General features: G+C 42.0%; 1 protein-coding gene across 2 annotated transcripts in view; it reads left to right on the top strand.

Moving 5' to 3' along the window:
- The window catches only part of LOC132385586 (puromycin-sensitive aminopeptidase-like), a 257048-nt gene that overhangs the window by 46644 nt on the left and 184494 nt on the right, over positions 1–25910 (top strand). For both annotated transcript variants that reach the window (XR_009509200.1, XM_059957751.1), the window contains exons 3-4: positions 16248–16325; positions 22918–23039. Coding sequence is in view for 1 of the 2 variants with exons in the window: in XM_059957751.1 (XP_059813734.1) it covers positions 16248–16325; positions 22918–23039 (200 nt within the window). In the remaining variant the exon portion in view is untranslated. The remainder of the gene's footprint in view (positions 1–16247; positions 16326–22917; positions 23040–25910) is intronic.

The raw sequence follows: 25910 nt of genomic DNA, 5'->3' as shown, positions 1-25910 counted from the left end.
AACCCTTTCATTCCTGGAATCATCCTTGTGAGCCACCCATGGACCCTCCAATGGCAACACATCCTTTCTGAGATATGAGGCCCAAAACTGTTGCCACTACTCCAAGTGTGGCCTGACTAGTGTCTTAAAAAGGTTCAGCATTATCTCCTTCTGTATTCTATTCTCCTTGAAATAAATGCCAATATTGCCTTTGCTTTCTTGACCACAGACTCAACCTGTAAATTAACCTTCAGGGAGTCTTGCACGAGGACTCCTAAGTCCCTCTGCACTACTGATGTTTGAACCTTCTCCCTATTTAGTCTCCACTATTGTTCCTTTTACCAAAATGCACTATCGTATATTTCCCAGCATTATTCCATCTGCCACTTTTTTGCCCATTCTTCCAATTTGTCTCAGTCCTGTTGCAATTGCATTGCTCCCTCAGTACTACCTACTCCTCCACCTATCTTCATATAATCTGCAAACTTTGCCACAAAGCCATCAATTCCGTTATCTAAATCATTGACAAACAATGTTAAAAAGTAGCAGTCCCAAAACTGACCCCTGAGGAACACCACTAATCACTGGCAGCCAACCAGAAAAGACCCCTTTTATTCCCATTCACTACCTCCTGTCTGTCAGCCATTCCTCTGTCCATGCCAGTATCTTTTCAGTAACGCCATAAGATTTTATCTCGTGTGTGGCACCTTATCAAATGCCTTCTGAAAATCCAAGTAAGTGACATCCACTACCTCTCCTTTGTCCACCCTGCTTGTTACTTCCTGGAAGAACTCTAACAGATATGCCAGGCAAGATTTCCCTTTACTGAAACCATGCTGACTTTGACTTATTTTATCATTAGTCTCCAAGTACCCCGAAATCTCATCCTTAATAATAGGCTCCAAAACTTACCCAACCACTGAGGTGAGGCTAACTGGCCTGTAATTTCATTTCTTTTGCGTTGCTCCCTTCTTAAAGAGTGGAGTGGCATTTGCACTTGAATCTGACAGTGTAGGTGATTTTGAAAGCTGCAAATTGAGTTTAAGGAGTGTAATTGTTAAAACCGTTGACAGAATAAGCATCTCCATCCATAAAGAGTGGGTTTCTGGTAGCATATTATGGAACTATGCACTTGAGCTCTTTGCCAGCAACATTATGATAAATCTCTGACAATGGATGATTTTTTCACGTTTGACACCCCCCCCCCCCACCAAGCTTTTTTGTCTTAAAAGTAATGATTCTGTACAAAATAAAATCAAACCTTTAATAATTATTAATGAGAGGATGATGAGTGGGAGCTAGGAATATTTTAGCTGCAGGGTTTCTCTCTGGATGTGATTCTTAAATGGAGGATTTTGTTGATTCTAGTGAACTTTGGGGCAGTGATGAACCAGTGTTGGTATTTTATTGTATTAGATAATAGTACATGATCTCATCTTCACTGTTGCTATTGCAGTACGCTAGAGCATGTGGCAGCAGTTTCTTGGCAAACACTAAAGCTACCCACTGGTTTTCAAATAGATTTGTTTTCCAACAGTTATGATTATTTATAGAATAGGTTTTTGAGCACATGATTTTCTTTGTACCACCCTGCCCCCTGACCATTACCTTTGTATAATATCTGCCAAGCTAGTACTTTTTTTTTAAAAGAGCAGCGTTCTGAGCAAGGTGTTGATCTGTAAACTTTGGTGACTAGACATTTTCTCTCAGAAGTAAAGCACTAGGCACTGCAGCTACTTAAGTTTGTGCTGCATCTGTGAAGAGAGAAAAGTTAATGGCTTTGGTGCCAGTTGCCAGAGTAAATTCAGCATATAGGAGAGAGATTGAAAATCTGGTTGAGTGGTGCCTTAGCACAGGGGTCACCAACCTTTTTTTTTGCACCGTGGGCCGGTGTAATATTGACAATATTCTTGCGGACCGCCCGGGGGGGGGGGGGGGTATTAATCACAACCGGAATATAGGTGATAAGTCAACTATAAGTCACTTATATGTGCCTAATACACTCAATTTCATTTCTAAAGGGGTTTATCTAACGAATTTAATATTAAGCACCCAGCGCATATTTTCCTCACATGAATATAGTGATAAGTCAATTAGAAGTCACATATAAGTCAATAGCATCATTACATTTTAAGTGACGTCTGGATATTAAACACACAGCACATGTTGTCCTTGTATGAACATATAAAATCATTGCAAAACATCAATATCGCTGAATCAGTGGGAGCCCTGGGCTTGTTTCCCTGCAACAAGACAATCCCATTGAGGGGTGATGGGAGACAGCGATATTTGAAGGGGGTTCCTTATGTCCAGTCTATTCTGCGGCTCTCAGCACTTGCTTCTGTCCCCACTTGCTCAAGTTTTTTCCACTCAAAAAAACTCAGCGGGTTTGTCTTTAAGTGCAGGATGCTTGGTCTCAAGGTGTGGAAGCCGTTTTGAGGGCTTCATTGCCTCATTAGACTGCCTCCAGGCCTGAACTCCAGCTTCCTGCCCGCCCGCTGCCAGATGCCTTGGCCAGGTGCAGCTGTTCGTGGGTGGGGTGAGAGGACAAGATAAGGGCTGGAGGTCCCCATGCCGGGGCCGTGGCGGTCTCGGTCCGGAGAGAGCAAGTGAGGACTGCGACAGGACGCATGCACCCCCCCGCCCCAGTAGGCATGTAGGATCTATTGGCCAGCAAAAGTTTGACTCGCCGGATGACTTTCAGTAGATCACAGCGAGGTAGCTGCTCTGCTACTTACAAAACCCTGAGCCCGAATTAAGTTGTCTGTGAATATTTTAGCACCGGGTTCCCCACAAACATTCGGTGTGCTAAACAGGTTCAGAGGTGGCGCCCATCTGTCTGCGCTCCAAGCCAGTAGCAACAACACTTCTCGCCAGCCATGTGAGGCAGCCGGTTACCCAAGGCCAACTGGTGATCCCTGGTGCTAGGGTATCACTGTGTTTAGGTGACTGATGACCTTGTGTGCATTCAAGTTCAACAGTGGGCGTGACAGGGAATGAGGAAAGGTGCAGTTGACTCATCATTCCATGCCGCCAAATCATATCATTTCCTCGCGGCCCGGTAGCACATGCTTTGTGGCCCGGTGGTTGGGGACCACTGCCTTAACAACAACTTTTCACTCAATGTCAGCAAGATCAAGGAGCCTTCAGGAGAAGGAAACCAGAGGTCCAGCAGCCAGTTCTCATCAGAGTTGAAATGAGTCAGCAACCTTAAATTTCTTGGTGTTATTATTTTGGAGGACTTGTCCTAGGCCCAGTATGTAAGGGCAATTAGGAAGAAACCACGGCAGCGCCTCTACCTCCTTGGAATTTGTGAAGATTTGGCATGACATCTAAAACTTTGACAAACCTCTATAGATGTGTGATGGAGAGTATATTGACTGCCTGCATCACACCTGGTATGGAAACACCAATGCTCTTGAACGGAAAATCCAACAGAAAGTAGTGGATACGGTCCAGTCCATCAGGAGTAATGCCCTCCCCATCATTGAGTGCATCTACATGAAATGCTGTTGCAGGAAAGCAGCATCCATCATCAGGGACCCTCACCACCCAGGACATGCTGTCTTCTCATTGCTGCTATCATGAAAAAGGTACAGGAGCCTCAGGATTCACATCACTGGGTTCAGGAACAGTCAAAACACCTCAACTATCAGACTCTTGAATCAACTTTGCTTGGCCCATCATTGAAGTGTTCTCACAATCTATGGACTCAGTTCCAAGGACTCTTCACCTCGTTCTTGATATCTATTATTTATTTTTGTATTTACAGTTTATTGTCTTTGCACACTGGTTATCTTCCCTATTGGTGCAACCTTTCATTGATTCTATTATGGTTGTTGAATTTAGAGTATGGCCTCAAAGTGAATCTCAGGTTGTGTATGGTGACGGATATGTACTTTGGTAATTTTACATTGAATTTTAAACTAATAAAATTTGTTTAATTTTGTCACATGTACTGAGATGCATGTCATCAATAATGATCAGTTCATTGCAACAGTGCATTGATGTAGTTCAAGATAACACCGTAACAGAATGCAGTGTCACAGTTACAAAGCAATTGCAGTGCAAACAGACCAGACGGTATGCAAGGCCATAACACGGTAGATTGAGGTCAAAGGGCCATCTGATTGTTCAATAATCTTATCAGCAGGGCAGAAGCAGGAAAGAAGGATGAGAAAAATGCTGAATAAGGAAAGCCTTACCTGGCAGAGGTGGCAGACCATGTTCGCCAGCATCATACGATGATGACTTTCAGTATGCCTGATCGTGTGTTTGTGTAGCCATTCTCTATCTGGATATAAAAAATATATCTGTTTTTCCCCTATGAGGTTCTGCTTAATACTTGGGTATCTAGCCATTTTCTTCTGCTCAATGTCCTTCTCAGCTCATTTCTTGATCACGAAACACACACAAAATGCTTGTGGAATGCAGCATCTATAGGAAGAAGCACAGTCAACGTTTTGGGCCGAGACCCTTCGCCAGGATCAAGTGAAAGAAGAGATAGTAAGAGATTTGAAAGTGGGAGGGGGAGATCTGAAATGATAAGAGAAGATAGGAGATGACAGGAGGGGGAGGGATGAAGCTAAGAGCTGGAAAGTTGATTGGGCAAAAGGGACACAGCTAGAGAAGGGGGGAGGATCATGGGATGGGAGGCCTAGGGAGAAAGAAAGGGGGAGGGGAGCACCGGAGGGAGATGGAGAGCAGACAAGGAGTGATTGAGAGGGGCAGAGAGAGAAAAAGGGGGGGATAATAAATAACTGAGGGATGGGGTAAGAAGGAGGAGGGGCATTAACGGAAGTTAGAGAAATCAATGTTCATGTCATCAGGTTGGAGGCTACCCAGACGGAACATAAGGTGATCATTTCTTGATCTTTTTCATTTATAAGGTATTAACGGTGATATCCTGGTATGGTGTTGTATGTCATTTAAAAAAGTTTAAATGAAATATGTACGTTGGTACATCTTTTAAGTGAAAGCTGCAAAATCGAAGGACCCCCCCCCTCCCCCATCACTCAGGACATGCTTTGTTCTCATTGCTATCATCAAGGAGGTACAGGAGCCTGAAGACACACACTCAACGATTCAGGAACAGCTTCTTCCCCTCTGCCATCAGGGAGGAAGTACAGGAGCCTGAAGACCCACACTCAACGATTCAGGAACAGCTTCTTCCCCTCTGCCATCAGGGAGGAGGTACAGGAGCCTGAAGACCCACACTCAACGATTCAGGAACAGCTTCTTCCCCTCTGCCATCAGGGTGGAGGTACAGGAGCCTGAAGACACACACTCAACGATTCAGGAACAGCTTCTTCCCCTCTGCCATCAGGGAGGAGGTACAGGAGCCTGAAGACACACACTCAACGATTCAGGAACAGCTTCTTCCCCTCTGCCATCAGGGTGGAGGTACAGGAGCCTGAAGACACACACTCAACGATTCAGGAACAGCTTCTTTCCCTCTGCCATCAGGGAGGGGGTACAGGAGCCTGAAGACACACACTCAACGATTCAGGAACAGCTTCTTCCCCTCTGCCATCAGGGAGGAGGTACAGGAGCCTGAAGACACACACTCAGCGATTCAGGAACAGCTTCTTCCCCTCTGCCGTCAGGGAGGAGGTACAGGGGCCTGAAGACACACACTCAGCGATTCAGGAACAGCTTCCCCTCTCCCATCAGGGAGGAGGTACAGGAGCCTGAAGACACACACTCAGCGATTCAGGAACAGCTTCTTCCCCTCTGCCGTCAGGGAGGAGGTACAGGGGCCTGAAGACACACACTCAACGATTCAGGAACAGCTTCTTCACCTCTGCTATCAGATCTCTGAATGAACAATGAGCCCATGTACACTACCTCAATATTCTTTGCTCTTTTTGCACTAATTAATTTAGCTTTTTGAATAGATTTCCTCCTGTAATTTAAGTTTATTTATTGTAATGTATTACAGTGTACTTGTGTCGCAAAACAACAAATTTCAAGATATATGCTAGTAGTAATAAACTTGATTCTGAGAAGTGGGTCAGATGGTTGCCAGAGTCTGCTTCATCTTCTGATCTGATCTTGGCTATCCCTGAATCCCTGCCTCTTTCCCTTAACTCTTGCTTGTCTTGTGTAGTTTAGTAGTTGGCCTTCCTCATCTAGTTTTCAGGGATTCAGTTCATGGATTAGTTGAATCCACTCGTGTTTTTCATGCAATAATTGTTACCTCAGATAAAAATCTCTATCTCCAACCATTTGTTCCAATTATACTAATTATCAACTGCTGCATTTTATTATATCAAAATATTTTGCAGAATGTTTCATTTCCACCTTTCATCAATGTAAACTTTTTAGAAACTATCTTTGGAAATAAATAATAAATATCTAGGGCCAGACAACATATATCCAAGGGTACTTGAAGAGGTCTGTGATTGTATGTACAAACCCCTAACATGTATTTTTCAAATCGGTGGACTGGAAATGGGCTAACGTTGTCCCGGTATGTGACCACACTGACCCTGGTAACTTTTGGCTAGGAGGCTTAATCTGTATTGTAGGTATGATATGTAAACATTAGTAAAGAATGAGATGGAAAAGCAATTGATGAGAACGGGCATGTTAGCAGAAAGCCAGCATGGGTTCAGAAAGGGGAAATCATATTTTACTACTATGCTGGAGTGCTCTTAACTCCAGCCCCTGTTTAGATTTTTTCCATTTCATTCATCATTTTCCAGCTCTATTATTCTATTTCTCCTGATCTATACTTGTTCGTTCATTATGTGCCATGTCGTATAATATGGGCGATCATGGTTTCCATGACCATGATTGTTCTTGGCAAATTTTTGTGGTTTGCCACTGCCACCTTCTGGGCAGTGTCTTTACAAGACGGGTGACCCCAACCATTATCAATACTCTTCAGAGATTGTCAGCCTGACATCAATGGTTGCATAACCAGGACTTGTGATCTGCACCAGCTGTTCATATGACCATCTACCACCTGCTCCCATGGCTTCATGTGATCCTGATAAGGTGGGGGGGGGGGTGTCTAAGCAGGTGCTAACTTTTCCCAAGGGTGACCTGCAAGCTAGTGGAGAGACGGAGTGCCTTACATCTCCTTTGGTAGTGACGTATCTCCATTCTGCCACCCTATCTATAAAAAATGTGACTGTCACAGTTAACAACATCTTCAACTGAGATTACAGCATTTTTTCCTTAAATGTCGAGTGAAGTAATGTGAACTAGATAGCATATTTCAAATTTCTAATTCTAGAACACTTTGCCCTACTGTTTCCTTCCCCTTTAGACAGTTCCTTAATTATATAATTATTTTGAAGTAATTATTTTACTGTTTCAGAGAACTTTTTTGAATTAAGAGTTTACACTGATGCATAGTTTTACATGTTATCTCTTTAGATTAATCTAATGGTGAGAGATAAGAACTCGGCTTTAGTTTTTAATGGATCAATCATTACAGAACTACTGAGTCTCTGCTAATTGGTAGTGAGTTGAGAGCAGTTTCACTTCATCTTCAGAAGTATGTTGCCAATGAGTTTGATAGAAGAGCACAAAATGATTCTCTATACCAAAGATCTGAAGGGATATTGAAGGATTATAAAGATACAAATGTCATAAAGCACTACAGTACAGTAGCAGCCTAGTCAGCCTATCTGGTTCATTCTGAACGTTATACTGGCTAGTCCCATTGACCTGCATCTGGGCCATACCTCTGCTATCCAAACTTGTCTTAAATGTGCATTTGAGCTCACATCTGCCCCTTTCACCAGCAGCTTGTTCCATCCTCCAAGGGAAGAAGTTCCTATACAGTTCCCCTTTAATATTTCACCTTTCATCCTAACCCATGACATCTTGCTGTAGTCTCACCCAGCCTTGGTGGAAAAAGCCTGCTTACATTTACTCTACACCTCTTCTAATTTTGTATACCTCTGTCAAATTTCCCCTCACTTTCTACATACGCAGGGCCTTTAATATCATTAAGGATCCCACCTATCTGTCCAGCATTTTCTTTGACTTTCTACCATCAGACTGAAGATTACCATGCATAAAACAAAAAATGGTCAGTATGGGAAACAATTTCTTCCCTCAGGCCATAAGGCTTCTGAACTTAAAACCACATCGTATTCGAAGTGTCACTGGTTAAACTATTCCATACCTTATGATATTTAATATTAATGTACTCTAGTTTGTTATTTATGTGTGATTCATAAGTTATCATGTTATGTGCTTTACACATAAGAACAATGTCCATCTTCAACAGAATGTTAAATATAGCATTTATAAGCGCAAGATTCTGCAGATGCTGAAAATCAATAATAACACACAAAATGCTGGAGGAACTCTGCTGGTCAGGCAGCATTTATGGAGAGGAATAAAGAGTCAATGTTTTGGGCCAAGGCTCATCATCAGGGCTGGAAGAAGCCAGAATAAGATGGTGAGGGGTGGTGAGGAAGCACAAGCTAGAAGGTGATGGCTGGAGCCAGGTGGGTTGAAGTTGGAAGCTAGGAGGTGATAGATGGAACAGATAAAGGACTGAAAAAGGAATCTGATAGGTGAGTGGAGCACGGAAGAAAAGGAAAGAGGGAGGACAACGTAAGGAGCTAAAGTAAGAAGGGAGGCAGAATAGGCTATGGGGGGAGGGGAAAAACTTTGAATACTAACTTTGCTGATAATTGATAAATGCAAGACTATTTATCAAATTAACAAGCTACTTGAAAGGGGTACACATTCATTAAGGTTTTTTGAATTTTCTTTTCCTTGTGTTCACTACTTCTGTTTGTCATAATTGATTTTTATTTTTAATACTTCATCGTGAAACTTGTGCTGTGTGATTAAATGAGCCACACGACACACAAATATGATATTTAACTTCAAGTACCAAGTCAAATCACTTTTATTGTCATTTCGACCATAACTGCTGGTACAGTACATAGCAAAACTGAGACAATGTTTTTCAGGACCATGGTGTTACATGACACAGTACAAAAACTAGACTGAACTACGTTAAAAAAAACAACACAGAGAGAAAAAAACAACTACACTAGACTACAGACATACCGAGGACTGCATAAAGTGCACAAAAACAGTGCAGACATTACAATAAATAATAAACAGGACAATAGGGCAAGGTGTCAGTCCAGGCTTCGGGTATTGAGGAGTTTGATAGCTTGGGGGAAGAAACTGTTACATAGTCTGGTCGTGAGAGCCCGAATGCTTCAGAGCCTTTTCCCAGATGGCAGGAGGGAGAAGAGATTGTATGAGGGGTGTGTGGGGTCCTTCATAATACTGTTTGCTTTGCGGATGCAGAGTGTAGTGTAAATGTCCATGATGGCGAGAGACCCCGATGATGATCTCATCATTGAAGTTCTGTTTAAGTTGTAAAGGAGTAGATTATCCATGGTCAGAAGGCTCTGCAAAGTCTTTATCTTCTGAAATTATTGGTTAATTTTCTTGATAATTCCATTATTTAAATTTTAATAGAACCAATATTTTCCTATTTAAGCTACAAATGGAATCAGATGCACATTGGCTCTGGCAGAGTTGGCAGGCCATTACTTCCTACAAGGTGAAACCTAATATCATGGATGGCTGTGATACTTCACTCACAGATGAGCTCAACTCCTTTCATGCATGCTTTGAAAGGGGGAATAAAAGTACACCTGGGCAAATGTTTGCAGTATCTGGTAACCCTGCGATGTCTATCTCGGAGACATCTTTCAAGAGGGTGAACCCTCAAGGAGTGTCAGACCATACCTGGTATAGCCCAGTGACACTCTCAACCATTGACATATAAAGCCATAAGATGTAGGAGCAGAATTAGACGATTGCTCTGCTCTGTCTTTCAATCCTAGCTGAGTCATTATCCCTCACACGCCATTTTGCTACCTTCTCCTAATGACATTTATCCTTACTAATCAGGAATCTATCAACCTCCACTTTAAATATACCCAATGACTTGGCCTCAACAACTGTCTGTAGCAATAAATTCCACATCATGGGTAAAGAAATTCTTCCTTATCTCTTTTCTAAAGGGGCAACCTTCTATTGAGGCTGTTCCCTCTGAGACTCCCCCCACTATAGGAACCATTCCCTCCACATCCACCAGGCCTTTCAATATTCCGTCTCTGTGCATATCTATTTTCCTCAAAGCATTTGGCAAAAGAAGGCTTACAACCTAATTTTCCGGGGGGGGGGGGGGGGATTCATAAGCACATGCGCATAAGATGTGTGCATCAAAGCAATCTGTACTTCTGTTTTAGTTAGAATAGTTACAATAGGGAGTAGTAGGAATGAATACATGTACCTGATTAAAAAGATTAAAGTTGCTCTCATTGTGACAAAAGTTCCAGAAAAGGAGCTCTGTCTGACCTAGCAAGCGCAAAGAGCTTTTGTGCGTTACTTCAGATAGATAATGAGAGGGAAGATGATCAATTGGCTGTGGTTGATGTCGTGAGCTCTGTTTTCCTTGGAAAACCTGTAAACATCTATGTCCAATATTGATACAGATGTCTGAGTAATACACACACTGCTGGAGGAACTCAGCAGGTCAGGCAGCACCTATGGTGAGGAATCAAAAGTCAGTGCTTTGGTTTGAGACCCTTCTTCAGGACTGAAGGGTCAGATTTCAGAATGGCAGGTGTCTGAACTCCTTGCAGTTTTGGTAATTTTTTAAATCCCTGATTTTCACCACTCTACATTGGCTGCCGTGCTTTAGTTATTAGGCCATTGGTTCTGGTATTATCTTTCTAAACCTCAGTTTCCATTTCGTTCAAAAGCTATTCCTTATTAGTTGCTGAATTGTGTTGAATATTTCCATTTGTTTAAAATTTGCCTCATAATGATTAGGCAAAATGGCTCTCAACTTTGTCTGTCTTAAGCTATGAAAATATATTGGGAAGAATTTTTATAGTTGATGTGAACATTTATTGCCACAATTGTATAATTGTTGCCTGATGACTGTTAGTAACTTTGCATTTGTGTTATAGGGGTTAGAATGAAAAGCAGGCGAAAGGTAAAGATGTAGGCTCAGTTGAGGCAGTAAGGGTGACAGTGAACTTGACCACGGTGGCCCTGGATTTGGTGGAAAAGGAAGTTCTGCTATTCCCAGCAAAATGTGCATCTTGTTGAAAGTGAGGTCAAGTTGGGTTGTGTTTGATCCCCTTGTGAATAGCCAGCTACCTCTTCTCACCTGTATATCACCTCCCCAGATGCAACTCTCCCTTTTCTCCCATGGTCCATGCTCTTCTCATCAGATCCTTCTCCAGCTCTTACCTTTTCCAATTATCACCTGCCAGGTTCTTGCTTCACCCTTTCCCTACCCATCTGGCTTCACATATCACCTTCTAGTTTGTCCTCCTTCCTCTCCCCCCACCACCTTATTCTGGCATCTTCCCCCTTCCTTTCCAGGCCTGATGAAGGGTCTCAGCCCGAAATGTCGACTGTTTATTCATTTCCATAGATGCTTCCTGACCTGATGAGTTTCTCCAGCATTTTGTGTGTGTTAGCCTGCCAGCATTCTGTGTTCGACTGTCCCACAAATCATTGAAAAATAAGGAGGCAACCATGGAACTGTAAAGGGTTGTTTTCCATCAGGAAGAGCAAAAACTTAGAAGGGAAAGAACATTTTTTGAACTATGATAATCATAATTTTAAAAATAGATCATCTCCAGTCTGACTGCAACAGGCTACCTGCTCCTGGCCCTGTTGGCAATCCACTGGTTTTGCAATTGCAATTTTCCAACTGCAATGCTCCTTCACTTCCCTCCACTGGCCTGCAGGTCACTCTTGGCCAAGATATAGTGGCTGCCTAGTACCCCCCCCCCCCCCCCAATTAAATAGCTAAGAGGAGGAACAGGCTCCATCCTGAACAATGACAGGGCCCAGCAGTAACTAAGGTGAGGCTTGAAGGAATAGTAACTATCTTCAGCTGGAATTGCCACATTGATGATTCAGCTCTCTTTCCTGAGATTCCCATCATCACAGAAACTGGTCTTCAGTGAATTTGATTTGCTCCACACGATCTCAAGAAAATAAGACTTAGTACAGATGTGAAATTATCAATGGTGTTCTCGTGTTGTACTTGTCTAACAATAATTTGCTTTCCAAATCCTAGTTTGGATCACTGAGATCCAAAACTGGAGACCAAATAAAATCAATGCTCACAATGACCAATAACCAGGAATACGGGCTAGTAGAGTTCACTCAGCTATCCACTTGTCCAGAACCCAGCGGCCAGCATGACAGCCAACCAATCAGAACAATGAGTCAAACCAGTATAGACAAGAGTACTCGGCTGATGGTGTTACTTCGACTGGTGACAAAATGTTTGCGGTCTCACATCCAGGCTTGACAAACAAGCAAATGAAGTGTTCATGACCGTAGTGTCAACGCGGTACTTGATAGAGGTGCATCATGGATATTTGGAAAAGCTCAAATCAAGGTATAAACTCCAGCAACTGGCATTGCAGCCTTGCACAAAACATTGGTTGTTGGAGTTAAATTTTCCTACCCTCAGCACATTTCTGAAGTAGTCCTACTTTGTATCTTTGCTGGTAGAGTTGATTGGTTTGGAAGGTACTGCTGGCATAGCGTGGCTGAGTCATTACAGTGCATCTTATGGTACGCACAGCAGTGTTCTGTGCTGGTGATGGAGGAAATAAATGCTTCGGACCCTGGATTCAAGATTGTCCAATGTAATTTCCAGTGTACAAGTATAAAAGAGAATAAAATAACTTATCCCACATCTGATGCAGCACGACAAATGCAGTAAGGAGCAGAATAATAAAAAACAATAAATATAAATATGTGGCGACCCACTTTCTGCGCAGGCGAACCGGCTCACAAATAGCCAGCGCGTGGGGAGAGACTTTGGTAATGCACCTCTGACGTCATTTCCGCCCAGGGAGGGAGGGTGCTAGGGATTTAAATGCCAGCGCCGCGAAGTTTGAATAAACTAGTCTCGAAATGACTTACCGACTGCGTGTCGTTATTTCAGCGCTGTGTGTAGCACATCGCCACAAATACATGATAGCATATATGCATAAATTTACATATGCAGTATATCTAAAACTTTAGATGTATAGCAGAGAGTATATTGACTGGATGCATCACTGTCTGGTGTGGAAACACCAATGCCCTTGAATGAAAATCCTACAGAAAGTAGTGGATATGACCCAGTCTATCATGAGTAAAGCCCCCCCCCCCCCCCACCACCATTGAGCACGTCTATATGAAACATTGCAAGAGAGCAGCATCCTTCATCAGGGACCCCCACCACCCAGGGCAAGCTCTCTTCTCGCTGCTGTCATCAGGAGGAAGGTACAGGAACTGCAGGACTCCCAGCATCAGGTTCAGTGACAATTAACCTTCAGCCGTCAGGCTCTTGAACCATCACTCAACTGCACTTGCCCATTGAAATGTTCCCACAACTTTCAAGAACTCCATCTCGTGTTCTTGACATTTATCGATTATTTATTTATTATTATTACTTTCTGTATTTGCAGTTTGTTTTCTTCATTCTGGTTGAATGCCCAAGTTGAGTGGTCTTTCATTAATTCTGTTATGGTAATTATTCTATAGATTTATAGGGTACGCCTACAAGAAAATGAATTTCAGGGTTGTATATGGTAATATAGATGTGTGTGTACTTTCATAATAAAATTTACTTGGAATTTAAATTGTATGTTAGGCATAGGCATAGGAGTGTCTGTACTGACAGGAAATGATAAGATAGTGGTGGTTGTGGGTGTGGAGGTGTTGATCAGCCTTACTGCTTGGGGAAAGTAACTGGTTTGGAGTCTATTGGTCTTGGTGTGGGTGCTGCATAGCCTCCTTCCTGAAGGGAGTGGGACAAACAGTCCGTGAGCAGGGTGGGTGGGATCCTTCATAATATTGGTGGCCTTTTCCTGGCACCTTTCGGTATTTGTCCTTGATTGTATGTCCTTGACGGCAGGTTGGCTGATGCCAATCACAGGTAGACAAGATGGCATTTAGCATGCTTGCCTTCATCAGTTAGGAAATTGAGTACAGGTGTTGCGGCATCATGTTCCAGCTGTACATGACATTGGTAACTGTGTTCAGTTCTGGTTGCCCTTCTGTAGGAAGGATGCTATTAAACTTGAAGCTGTAAAATTAAAAAAAAATATTTCTTGGGATTGACCGGGATTGTTTTCCCTGAAGCTTAGGAGGCTGAGAGATGACCCTATAGGGCACAAGTTTCCAACCTGGGGTCCACAGACCCCTCAGTTATGGTAGGAGTCCATGGCATTAAAACATTTTGGGAACCTGTATTATAATGGTTTTGTTAGGCACATGGAGGAAAGAGAAATGGAGGTTATGTGGGAGGAAAATGCTAGATTGATCTTGGAGTAGGTTAAAAGGCACAAAATTGTGGGCAAAAGGACCTGTACTGTGCTGTAGTGTTCTGTTCCTTGGTGCTGTGAAACAGTTTGGAACTGAGATTTTTGTCGATTGGACACGGTTCAGTTCCATTCACAATACTTCAGCAACTTCATTCCTGCATTTAACAAGACCAGAAAGCATTCAAGCTGTCTGATAGTGTAATATGCTGATGCTCTATGGGAGGTTTCTGTCCTGCCGGAACTTGTCTTGGGACACCTGTATTACTGTGTGACAATTGTACCATCCCAGTCAAACTCCCCACTTGCCACTGTCCCCGGAACAGGTCACACCTATGCTACGCCTGTGCCAGGCAGTGATCATCTCAATAACGGTGTGCCTGACCACCACCTCTTGAGATTGAGTGGTACTTCTCCCTCCCAATCAGCATCCTGTATGTTATCATTAAACGAAACTAAACCTGTTTAGCCATCTGTTAATGCAAGGATTCCCAACCTGGGGCCCATGCACCCCCCAACAAGTTAATGGTAGGAGCCCATGGCATAAAAAAGGCCGGGAACCCCTAAGTTAATGTGTCTGCATGCTTGTGTTGTTGTCACATGATTGGTTGATTAGATGTTTACATTAACGAGTAGGTGTACCTAATAGTGGCCACTGGAATTCCTTATCCATAAATAAATTCTCAAAAAGGGCTGTAGCTGTTCTGAGTTTAGTTGGGCTACTTAGAGATGGGTAGTAAATACTAACTGCTACCTCACCACCTGTCTCATCACAATACAAGGGAAGCAGGCCTGCGCCAATCAATGTCCCACAGAGTCTTGAGATCGCAAAAGAAATGTTCAAGACAGTCACTCAGTTTCACTACACACCACCTCTGCGCCAACTCGAAGGCACCCCAATAGTGTCTCAGAGTGACGAGCACCCAGGGGTCAGCTCCTCTGAGCTAAATCTGGCTTCTGTGGCATGATGGCCCTGCTCGAAGCCCTCCCAGCCCAGCTCTTGCAACACCCCAGCCGATTACTCCAAACAATGAGCAGCACATTGATGCGTTCAGCCTGCTGCGAATGTAGTTATTGGAGTCAACAGAAGTCTTACCATGTATAAAACACATTTTACAAGGAAAAAAGCACCTTTGGTTGTCCCCTGAGAGTCTGCTGTGTGTATATGCACAGCCATTTTACTGGAAGTATCTATATAAAGAATTATATAAAAATTAGTATGGAGTAAAATGTACATAAATACAGTGCATGAATATCATCAAGTATTTACAATTATAAAAATGGTTTAAAGTAATGATAAAGGGAGTCGGGTGGCACGAACTAGAATCGTTAAATTAACTGTCGGGGGAAGAAGCTTTAAAGATGTAATAACTTCTTTGTTTTAATAGTTCTGTAGCGCTTTCCTTGGGTGGCTGGGTGGAGGTGTGTCTCTAACAAAGGAGGTGTTAAGACTCTCCTTCCCTCCACTAGCCTGCAGGTCACCCTTGGGCAAGGTGTAGCACCTGCTTAGCACCCTGATTAGGGTCACATGAAGCCATGGGAACAGGTAATGAATGGTCTTCTGAGCAGCCGGTGCAGATCACACGTCCTGGTTATGCAACCACTAATGCCAGACAGCCAATCTCTGAGGAGTATTGATAATGGCTGGAGTCACCTGTCTTCTAAAGATACTGCCTGGAAGAAGGCAATGGCAAGCTATTTCTGTAGGAAAAATTTGCCACTACTTTGTCCTGGGCGCACATACAAGTCTTGTAGTGATGGTAGACTGCAGCCAATGATCTTTACTGCTGATCTGACAGTTCAATGTAGATTTTGTATATTGTTAGAGGATGCTGTACCAACCAGGTAATAGCTGCTGATGTGAGGATGCTCTGTGATGGAGTGATTTAACGATAATAAAACTTTGTTTATATAATTTTACAGAAATAAATGCAACAGGGTTCAATTATCAAAATGAAGATGAGAAGGTGACACTCTCGTTTCCTAGCGCTCTACAAAAAGGTAAATACAGAACATTGAAAATGGTAACATCCTTCTATTTTCCATATAACCATATAACAATTACAGCACGGAAACAGGCCATCTCGGCCCTCCTAGTCTGTGCCGAACTCTGAATCTCACCTAGTCCCACCTACCCGCACTCAGCCCAGAACCCTCCACTCCTTTCCTGTCCATATACCTATCCAATTTTACCTTAAATGACACAACTGAACTGGCCTCTGCTACTTCTACAGGAAGCTCATTCCACACAGCTATCACTCTCTGAGTAAAGAAATACCCCTCGTGTTTCCCTTAAACTTCTGCACCCTCTCAAATCATGTCCTCTCGTTTGAATCTCCCCTACTCTCAATGGAAACAGCCTATTCACGTCATCTATCCCTCTCAAAATTTTAAATACCTCGATCAAATCCCCCCTCAACCTTCTACGCTCCAATGAATAGAGACCTAACTTGTTCAACCTTTCTCTGTAACTTAAGTGCTGAAACCCAGGTAACATCCTAGTAAGTCGTCTCTGCACTCTCTAATTTATTGATATCTTTCCTATAATTCGGTGACCAGAACTGTACACAATATTCCAAATTTGGCCTTACCAATGCCTTGTGCAATTTTAACATTACATCCCAACTTCTGTACTCAATGCTTTGATTTATAAAGGCCAGCGTTCCAAAAGCCTTCTTCACCACCCTATCTACATGAGACTTCACCTTCAGGGAACTATGCACTGTTACTCCTAGATCTCTCTGTTCCTCTGCATTCCTCAATGCCCTACCATTTACCCTGTATGTTCTATTTGGATTATTCCTGCCAAAATGTAGAACTTCACACTTCTCAGCATTAAACTCCATCTGCCAACGTTCAGCCCATTCTTCTAACCGGCATAAATCTCACTGCGAGCTTTGAAATCCCACCTCATTATCCACAACACTTCCTACCTTAGTATCATCAGCATACTTACTAATCCAATTTACCACCCCATCATCCAGATCATTTCGGTATATTACAAACAACATTGGGCCCAAAACAGATCCCTGAGGCACCCCGCTAGTCACCGGCCTCCATCCCGATAAACAATTATCCACCACTACTCTCTGGCATCTCCCATCTAGCCACTGTTGAATCCATTTTATTACTCCAGCATTAATACCTAACGACTGAACCTTCTTAACTAGCCTTCCATGTGGAACTTTGTCAAAGGCTTTGCTGAAGTCCGTATAGACTACATCCACTGCCTTACCCTCGTCAACATTCCTCGTAACTTCTTCAAAAAATTCAATAAGGTTTGTCAAACATGACCTTCCACGCACAAATCCATGCTGGCTACTTCTAATCAGATCCCGTCTATCCAGATAATTATAAATACTATCTCTAAGAATACTTTCCATTAATTTACCCACCACTGATGTCAAACTGACAGGTCTATAATTGCTAGGCTTCCTTCTAGAACCCTTTTTAAACAATGGAACCACATGAGCAATACGCCAATCCTCCGGCACAATCCCCGTTTCTAATGACATCTTAAAGATCTCCGTCAGAGCTCCTGCTATTTCTACACAAACTTCCCTCAAGGTCCTGGGGAATATCCTGTCCGGACTCGGAGATTTATCCACTTTTAAATTTCTTAAAAGCGCCAGTACTTCCACCTCTTTAATTGTCATAGGTTCCATAACTTCCTTACTTGTTTCCCACACCTTACACAATTCAATATCCTTCTCCTTAGTGAATACCAAAGAGAAGAAATCGTTCAAAATCTCTCCCATCTCCCTCGGCTCCACACATAGCTGACCACTCTGATTCTCTAAGGGGCCAATTTTATCACTCACTATCCTCTTTTAATATAACTGTAGAAACCTTTCGGATTTACTTTCACCTTATTTGCCAAACCAACCTCGTATCTTCTTTTAGCTTTTCTAATCTCTTTCTTAAGATTCCTTTTACAGTCTTTATATTCCTCGAGCAATTCCTTTACTCCATGCTGCCTATATCTATTGTAGACATCCCTCTTTTTCTGAACCAAATTTCTAATATCCCTTGAAAACCATGGTGCTTTCAAACCTTTAACCTTTCCTTTCAACCTAACAGGAACATAAAGATTCTGTACCATCATAATTTCACCCTTAAATGACCTCCATTTCTCTATTACATCCTTCCCATAAAACAACTTGACCCAATCCACTCTCTCTAAATCCCTTCGCATCTCCTCAAAGTTAGCCTTTCTCCGATCAAAAATCTCAACTCTAGGTCCTGTCCTGTCCTTCTCCATAATTATATTGAAGCTAATGCTATTGTGATCACTGGACCCGAAGTGCTCCCCAACACATACATCTGTCAGCTGACCTATCGCATTCCCTAACAGGAGATCCAACACTGCCCCATCTCTAGTCGGTACTTCTATGTATTGTTGCAAAAAACTATCCTGCACATAATTCACAAACTCTAAACCATCCAGCCCTTTTACAGAATGAGCTTCCCCGTCTACGTGTGGAAAATTAAAATCTCCCACAATCACCACCTTGTGTTTACTACAAATATCTGCTATCTCCTTACACATTTGCTCTTCCAACTCATGCTCCCCATTAGGTGGCCTATAATACACTCCCTATCAGCGTTACTACACCTTTCCCATTCCTCAATTCCACCCAAATAGCCTCCCTAGAGGAGCTCTCTAATCTATCCTTCCAAAGCACCGCCATAAGATTTTCTCGGACAAGCAATGCAACACCTCCTCCTCTGGCCCCTCCTACTCTATCACACCTGAAGCAACTAAATCCAGGAATATTTAGTTGCCAATCACACCCTTCCTGCAACCATGTTTCACTAATAGCTACAACATCATAATTCCAGGTATCAATCCTGGAATTCAGTTGCAGTAGTTTCCATTCTTTTGCTTCTAAGAACTGGATGAGTTTGTTTTATAATTGTCTTTTTTTGTTCTTGCCTCGAGATACAAATTCTGACTTACCAATGTTTTTTGTGAGACTAGAGCATATTTCCCTGTTGTACATAGCCTGCATAGCCTACAGGCTCTAGTTGTGCACCTTTGCAATTTGTTTCTTGAATATGGATCCATTCTGTAAAACCTACCTTCCTCAGTTAGGGCTGAACCTTAGATAATTTCTGTCCAGAAGCTGATTTTTTTTTAAAAAAATGTTCTTTACTGTGTACAGAAGAAAAAATTGTCAGCTTTTTTTTTTACAAAAAAAGAAAAATTCCATCCCTAATTATTATTGCACTCTTCATTTTGTGACTGTTATCTAGATAATCAAATTTTTATTTGATAGTAGAGAAAAAGTATTTTGGACAAAAGCAGAACTCTTTGATTAGTAAGGGTATCAGAGATTGAGGAGAAGGCAGAAAAATGGGTTTGAGGAATAATAAATCAGCTGTGATGGAATGGTAGAGCAGACCTGATGGGCTGAATGGCCCTATTATGCTCTGGTGTTCTGGTCTAAAACAGTTGATGTTCACAATTGTTTGGAGATATTAATACTTATATTAATAGCTACTGCTATTTTCTAAAGTAATAATTTTTGAGAAGGAGAGGAATGAGGGCTAGCTGGCAGGTGATAGATGAGACCAGGTGAGGAGTAAGGTGGGTGAGATAAGGGGAATGAAGTAAGAAGCTGGGAGGTGATAAGTAGAAGAGGTAAAGGGCTGAAGAAGGAATCTGAAGGGCAACAGAGGGAGGTGGAATCTTTTGTGTTTAAAATAGAGAAATGACAAATGCAGTTGTTGAACAAGAAGGACAGCCATCCTAAGGTCTACTTTAGTGGAAGTTAGCAACTTTAATGTTGGTTTTCCTGTCAAGAGTGGTAGCAATCAAATCTTTGATATTTATTTCATTCAAAAGTAGAGAAACTGAGCCTTCCAGCAATAACAAATGATTTGGGTGTAATTTGGTTCTGAACTTTGTGTTTTATTTTACATTTTAGTTGCTCAGCAGAAGGAATCATGCAATATGAACTGATCTCTTGTGGTGGGGAAAAAAAAAGCCCATAGTCGTCTTTGCAACTGAGTTTTTACCAAGGATCATTAATAATCTGTTAATGTTAAAAGTGAGCAATTAAGTTGGAGATCCTGTCAATTTTGTCATCATGTGCCAGAGTGAGATCTGAGTCATGGCAGGTGTAATTAAAGCAAAATGACTACTAAATAAAACTGAAACTGCCTAAAGGTGGAGTTTGTTTAAAAAAAGATAACCATGGTAATGTAGCTATTACAGTGATTTACAGTGCCAGTGACCTGGGTTCAATTCATGCCGCTGTCTATAAGGAGTTTGTACATTCTCCCTGTGATTGTGTGGGGTTTACTCCTGGTGCTCTGGTTTCCTCCCGTCCACCAAAGGTATACTGTACAGGTTAGTAGTTAATTGATCACATGGGTAGCGCAGGCTCGTTGGGCCAGAAAGGCCTGTTACTGTGTTGTATCTCTAAATAAAACTATAAATGAAATCGTGATAAGAAAATAAAAAGCTTTGGTGCTCAAAGTGTGTTGTTTTGTGCCAAACATTGTTCTGGGGGCAGCCTGCAGGTGTCGCCATTCTTCGGCGCCAATATAATGTGTCCACAATTTACTAATCCCAATTCATACATCTTTATAGCTGATTTAGCATCTTAGGCCATTATAAGATCATGGTTGATATTTTACTATGGCATCACTTTCCTGAATTAATGTCATATTCTGAGTCCCTCAGTTCACAGTATCTATTGATTAATAGTGACCTATGGCCACAATAGGTCTACAGTAGATGTGATTTCATTGGCTCTTCACCATGGCCAATATAAATACCTATGTTAAGGTACTGTTTATTGACTACTGTTCAGCATTTAAACATTATTCCTACATTCCTGATCAAAAAGCTCCAGAACCTAGCCCCCAGTACCTCCATCTGCAACTGGATCCTAGACTTCATAACCAGAAGACCACAATCTATGCAGATTGGAACTAAAATCTCCACCTCACTGGTGCACCTCAGGGATGTGTGCTTAGCCCACTGCTCTACTCTCTCTATACCCATGACTGTGTGGCTAGGCATAACTCAAATGCAGTCTATAAATTTGCTGATGATTCAACTATTGCTGGCAGAATTTCAGATGGTGATGAAGGGTGTACAGGAGTGAGATAGATCAGCTGGTTGAGTGGTGTTGCAGCAACAGTCAGTCAGACCAAAGAACTGATTGCGGACTTGGAAAAAAAGTAAGATGAGGGAGCACACTCCAGTCCTCGTAAAGGGATCAGAAGTGGAAAGAAAGTTCCTAGGTGTCAATATCTCTGAGGATCTAACCTGGACTCAACATATCGATGCAGCAGCAGTTATATTTCATTAGGAGTTTGACGAGATTTGGTATGTCATCTAATACACTAGCAAATTTCTACAGAGCATTGTAACTGGCTGGTGTTGGGGGGGGGGGGTGTGGCTACTGCACAGGATTGAAGTAAGCAGCAGAGAATTGTAAACTTAGTCAGCGACAGGGTAGTGTAGCAGTTAGCACAATTGCTTTATGGCATCAACAATCACTAATCTGGGTTTGATTCCTGCCACTGTCTGAACGGAGTTTCTGTGTTCTCCCCATGACTGTTTGGATCTCTTCTAAATGCTCCGGTTTATTCCCACATTCCAAATGTGTTGCAGTTTAGGGTTAATAAGTTAAAAAGCATGGTGACACTTTTGGGCTGTCACCAGCACAATCCTTGCTGATTAGATTTGAAGTAAATTTCGCTTTTCAATGTTTTCCTGCACGTGACAGGTAAAGTGCCACATATTTGAAATGATGTCATGCTTAGCTGAAAACTAGCTTAAAGCTATCATCCAGATGAATAACAAGATTTTTTTTACTATTGTGGGAAGTAGTGCTGGTATCTTACAAGATATTTCTGGAAGGTAAGCTCACACAGAACAGTAGGATTCAGCAAGTAGAAGAGGAACACGCAGTGAGAAGTTAAATAATCCAAATATTAATGATATTAACGATTTAGTAAAAAATTGCTGTCCTTTGATTATGCATGTTTAGACAATAAATTATTAACTGGAGCTTGGGTAGTATTAATAATCAGTGCTTTGATCTAGCTTTAAATTTAGGTTGAATTATTGATGAGCATTGGCTGCTGCTGGCTTAGGCAATTTCAACTTGGAGATTGTGGGTTCACATATGGAGTATATATGGAGCTGGAAAATGCTCAAGAGGAACATCTGTTAAGTTCCAGAGCCACTGTTGTTATTGCAAAAATAGGTAATAAAATGTTTACTACTGAAGCACTCATTAAACAATACAACACTAAAGTGCAGTACAATCACACGAGGTTGTGCCAATCTTATAACCATCTCTAAGGTCAGTCTAACTTTATCTCCCATGTAGCCCTCCATTTTTTTTGTCATCCATGTAATTATCTAAGAGTTTGGAGTGTCTGTAATGTATCTGCTTCCACCACCACCCCAGCAGAGTGTTCCACACTAACCAGTCTATGTACAAAAAGTTACTCCTAGGTTTAATTAATGCTCTCATCTGGCATTTATGACAGCTGTTTTGATCTTCCAGTTTTATGCTATGCAGTATAATCTTTGTTTGTTATTAATGATAAGATTACATTTTAACAGGTAATGGCACTTTGAAGATCGATTTTGTTGGAGAACTCAATGATAAAATGAAGGGATTTTACAGAAGCAAGTATACCACACCGTCAGGAGAAACCCACTATGCTGCTGTCTCTCAGTTTGAGGTTTGAAAATATAACTTTAGTGTAGCACTGTCCATTCTGTCATGAGCACCTTTCTGATAAATCTTATGCAAAGATCAAGGGATGATGATGTTGAATTTGTCTGGGTTTTTGATGGGGGGGAGGGGAAATGGTGCAGAGGACTACTGCATTTTGCCTCACACCTAAAATTACTGACCATCTTGGGTTGTTGACCTAAAAATATTTCCTTTGGCTATATAGTCTTCAATGCCTGGATCGTTTGCAATCTTCAACTGTTTGGCATGCATTTCTTTAAATTTGCTTGACTTTGGGATTCTTCTATCTCAAACCAGATATTTCTCAATAAAGCAATATTTTTCCTTTTCCTGCCCAATATAATTATACCATTTCTTCCATTACAAAGTTATTGTAAGACCGTAAGATATAGGAGCTGAATTAGGCTATTTGGCCCATTGAGTATACAATGTCATTTCACGGCTGATCCATTTCCTCCTTAGCCCCAATCTCCTGCCTTCTCCCTGTAACCCTTCATGACCTGGCTAATCAAGAATGACCTCTGCCTTAAACATACCCAATGACTTGGCCACAACTCCACAGCAGCCTTTGGCAATGGATTCCACACATTCACTAATTTGGCTAAAGAAATTCCTCTTCATCTCGGTTCTAAATCTATGTCCCTCTTTTCTGAGGCTGTGCCCATTGGTCCTAGAGTTAAAAGCCATGAAGTATTGTGGACTTTGTGCATGTAAATGCACACTGGGACAGCAATAATAAAAGATGAGGTGCTTTTTTTAAAAATACATTTAGGAAAATGTTTGTGACTTCTGGTCCAACAAAAAGTCTCAATTTCTAGGCTTGCTTTTGGGAAGTGAGCCAGGCCAAGTGGGAGAAACATTTTAGGGGAGTTGGGGGGGGGGGGGAGGGAGTGAGGAATATCTGGAGCCAGCAGTCATAGTATCGCAATGTTAAGAATAATTGTGGAAAATGATATAGACCATTTCAAGGTTTAAAAAAAAATTGGAGAAAAGCCAAGTTCAGTGAGATGAGACCAAGTGTAGTCAGGTAAAATGAAACCAGAGCTTGGCAGATAGAAGTGTCATTGAACCATGGAAGGCCCTTAGAGTGGAGATGTTAGTAAAATCTAGTTGCATTCCCATGAAGCAGACAGATATAGAAATTAAAGACTCCAATCCTTGGATGATCAAATGAATAGTGTAGCAGAGGAAAAAAATGTGAATAATAGAACAGAGGTGAAGAAATGTGATGGATCAGTGTGGCCTCCTCTACATCAGTGAGACTCAATGCTGTTCTGTCTTTTGCACAACACAGGATTTCCTGATAGTTCCCCATTTCAATTTGACTTCTCATTCCCATTCTGACATGTCTGTCCTTGGCTGCCTCGACTACCACGATGGGGCACACTCAGGAACATTAATTTTTGTAGCTTTTGGTAATTTCCCCCCCCCCTTCCCTTCTCTTTTTCGATTTCCCCCATTCTGATTACTCTCACTCCTCTTCTCACCTACCCATCACCTTCCCCTGGTTCCCCTCCTCCTTCCCTTTCTCCTGTGGTCCACTGTCCTCTCCTATTGGATTCCTCCTTCAGCCCTTTACCTCCTCCATCTATCACCTGCCAGCTTACTGCATCCTCTCAACTGGGGGAATCACCTATTGCCTATCAGCTACCTTCCAGTTTGTATTCCTCTTGCTTCCCACCTCCTTATTCGTGCTTAATTGTAACTCGGACTGACATTCCCAATTCAGTAATATGCATGGTAGCATTGCAATCTGGTTACTGCACTAATATTCTGAGGTCAGAAGTGTTGACTTGGATAGTTTGAATACCATCGGAACAATTGATTTAATTTTAAGTAATTAAATACATTTGGAACAAAAAGCTGATTTTGTAACACAAATGCTGGAGGAACTTAGCAAGTAAGACACTATCTATAGACGTGAATAAACATAGAAAACCTACAGCACAATACAGGCCCTTCGGCCCACAAAGTTGTGCCGAACATGTCCTTACCTTAGAAATTACCTAGGGTTACCCATAGCCCTCAATTTTTCTAAGCTCCATGTACCTGTCCAGGAGTCTCTTAAAAGACCCTATCATATCTGCCTCCACCACCATTGCCAGCAGCCCATTCCATGCATCCACCATTCTCTGAGTTTTTAAAAAAAAAACAACTTACCACTGAAATCTCCAGTCGATGCTTCGGGCCAAAGCCTTTCATCAGGGTCTGAAAAGGAAGTGGGCACAAGCCAGAATAAAAAGCGGCCTCATAGTGGTTAAGAAGGCATATGGCATGCTTGCCTTTATTGGTCAAGGCAGTGAGTTCAAAAGTCGGGAAATTATGTTGAAGTTTATAAAACTCTAGTAAGGCTGCATCTGGATTATTGCACACATTATCCATTATCAGAAGGATGTGAAGCAGTTGTAGAAGAGGTTTACCAACTTGGATTAGAGGGCATGTGCTGTAACAGGAGTTTGGACAAACTTGGTTGTTTTCTCTGGAGTGGTAGATGCTGAAGGGAGATCTGATAGAGGTTTATAAGATCATGAGAGGCATAGATAGAGTAGACAGAGTATCTTTTTCCCAGGGTTGAAATGCCTCATACCAGAGGGCATGCTTTTAAGTTGAGAAGGGGTACTTTGAAAGGAGATGTGAGGAGCATGTTTTTCACACAAACAGTGGTGGGTAAAATACACTGCCTTGGGTGGTGATAGAGGGCAGATACATCGGGGACTATTAAGAGAGGTTTGGATAGGGATGTGAATGTGAAGAAATGTAAGGATGTGAATGTTGTGTAGGCAGAAGAGAGTAGGTTAGTTGGACATTTGTTAGCTAATTTTTGTTCAGCACAACATTGAGCCATAGAGCTTGTTCC

This window comes from Hypanus sabinus (genome assembly GCF_030144855.1).
Source record: "Hypanus sabinus isolate sHypSab1 chromosome X1 unlocalized genomic scaffold, sHypSab1.hap1 SUPER_X1_unloc_11, whole genome shotgun sequence".
NCBI classification, from domain to species: domain Eukaryota; kingdom Metazoa; phylum Chordata; class Chondrichthyes; order Myliobatiformes; family Dasyatidae; genus Hypanus; species Hypanus sabinus.
Note: the sequence above shows the minus strand (reverse complement) of the source record. Positions and strands in the feature narration are given on the sequence as shown.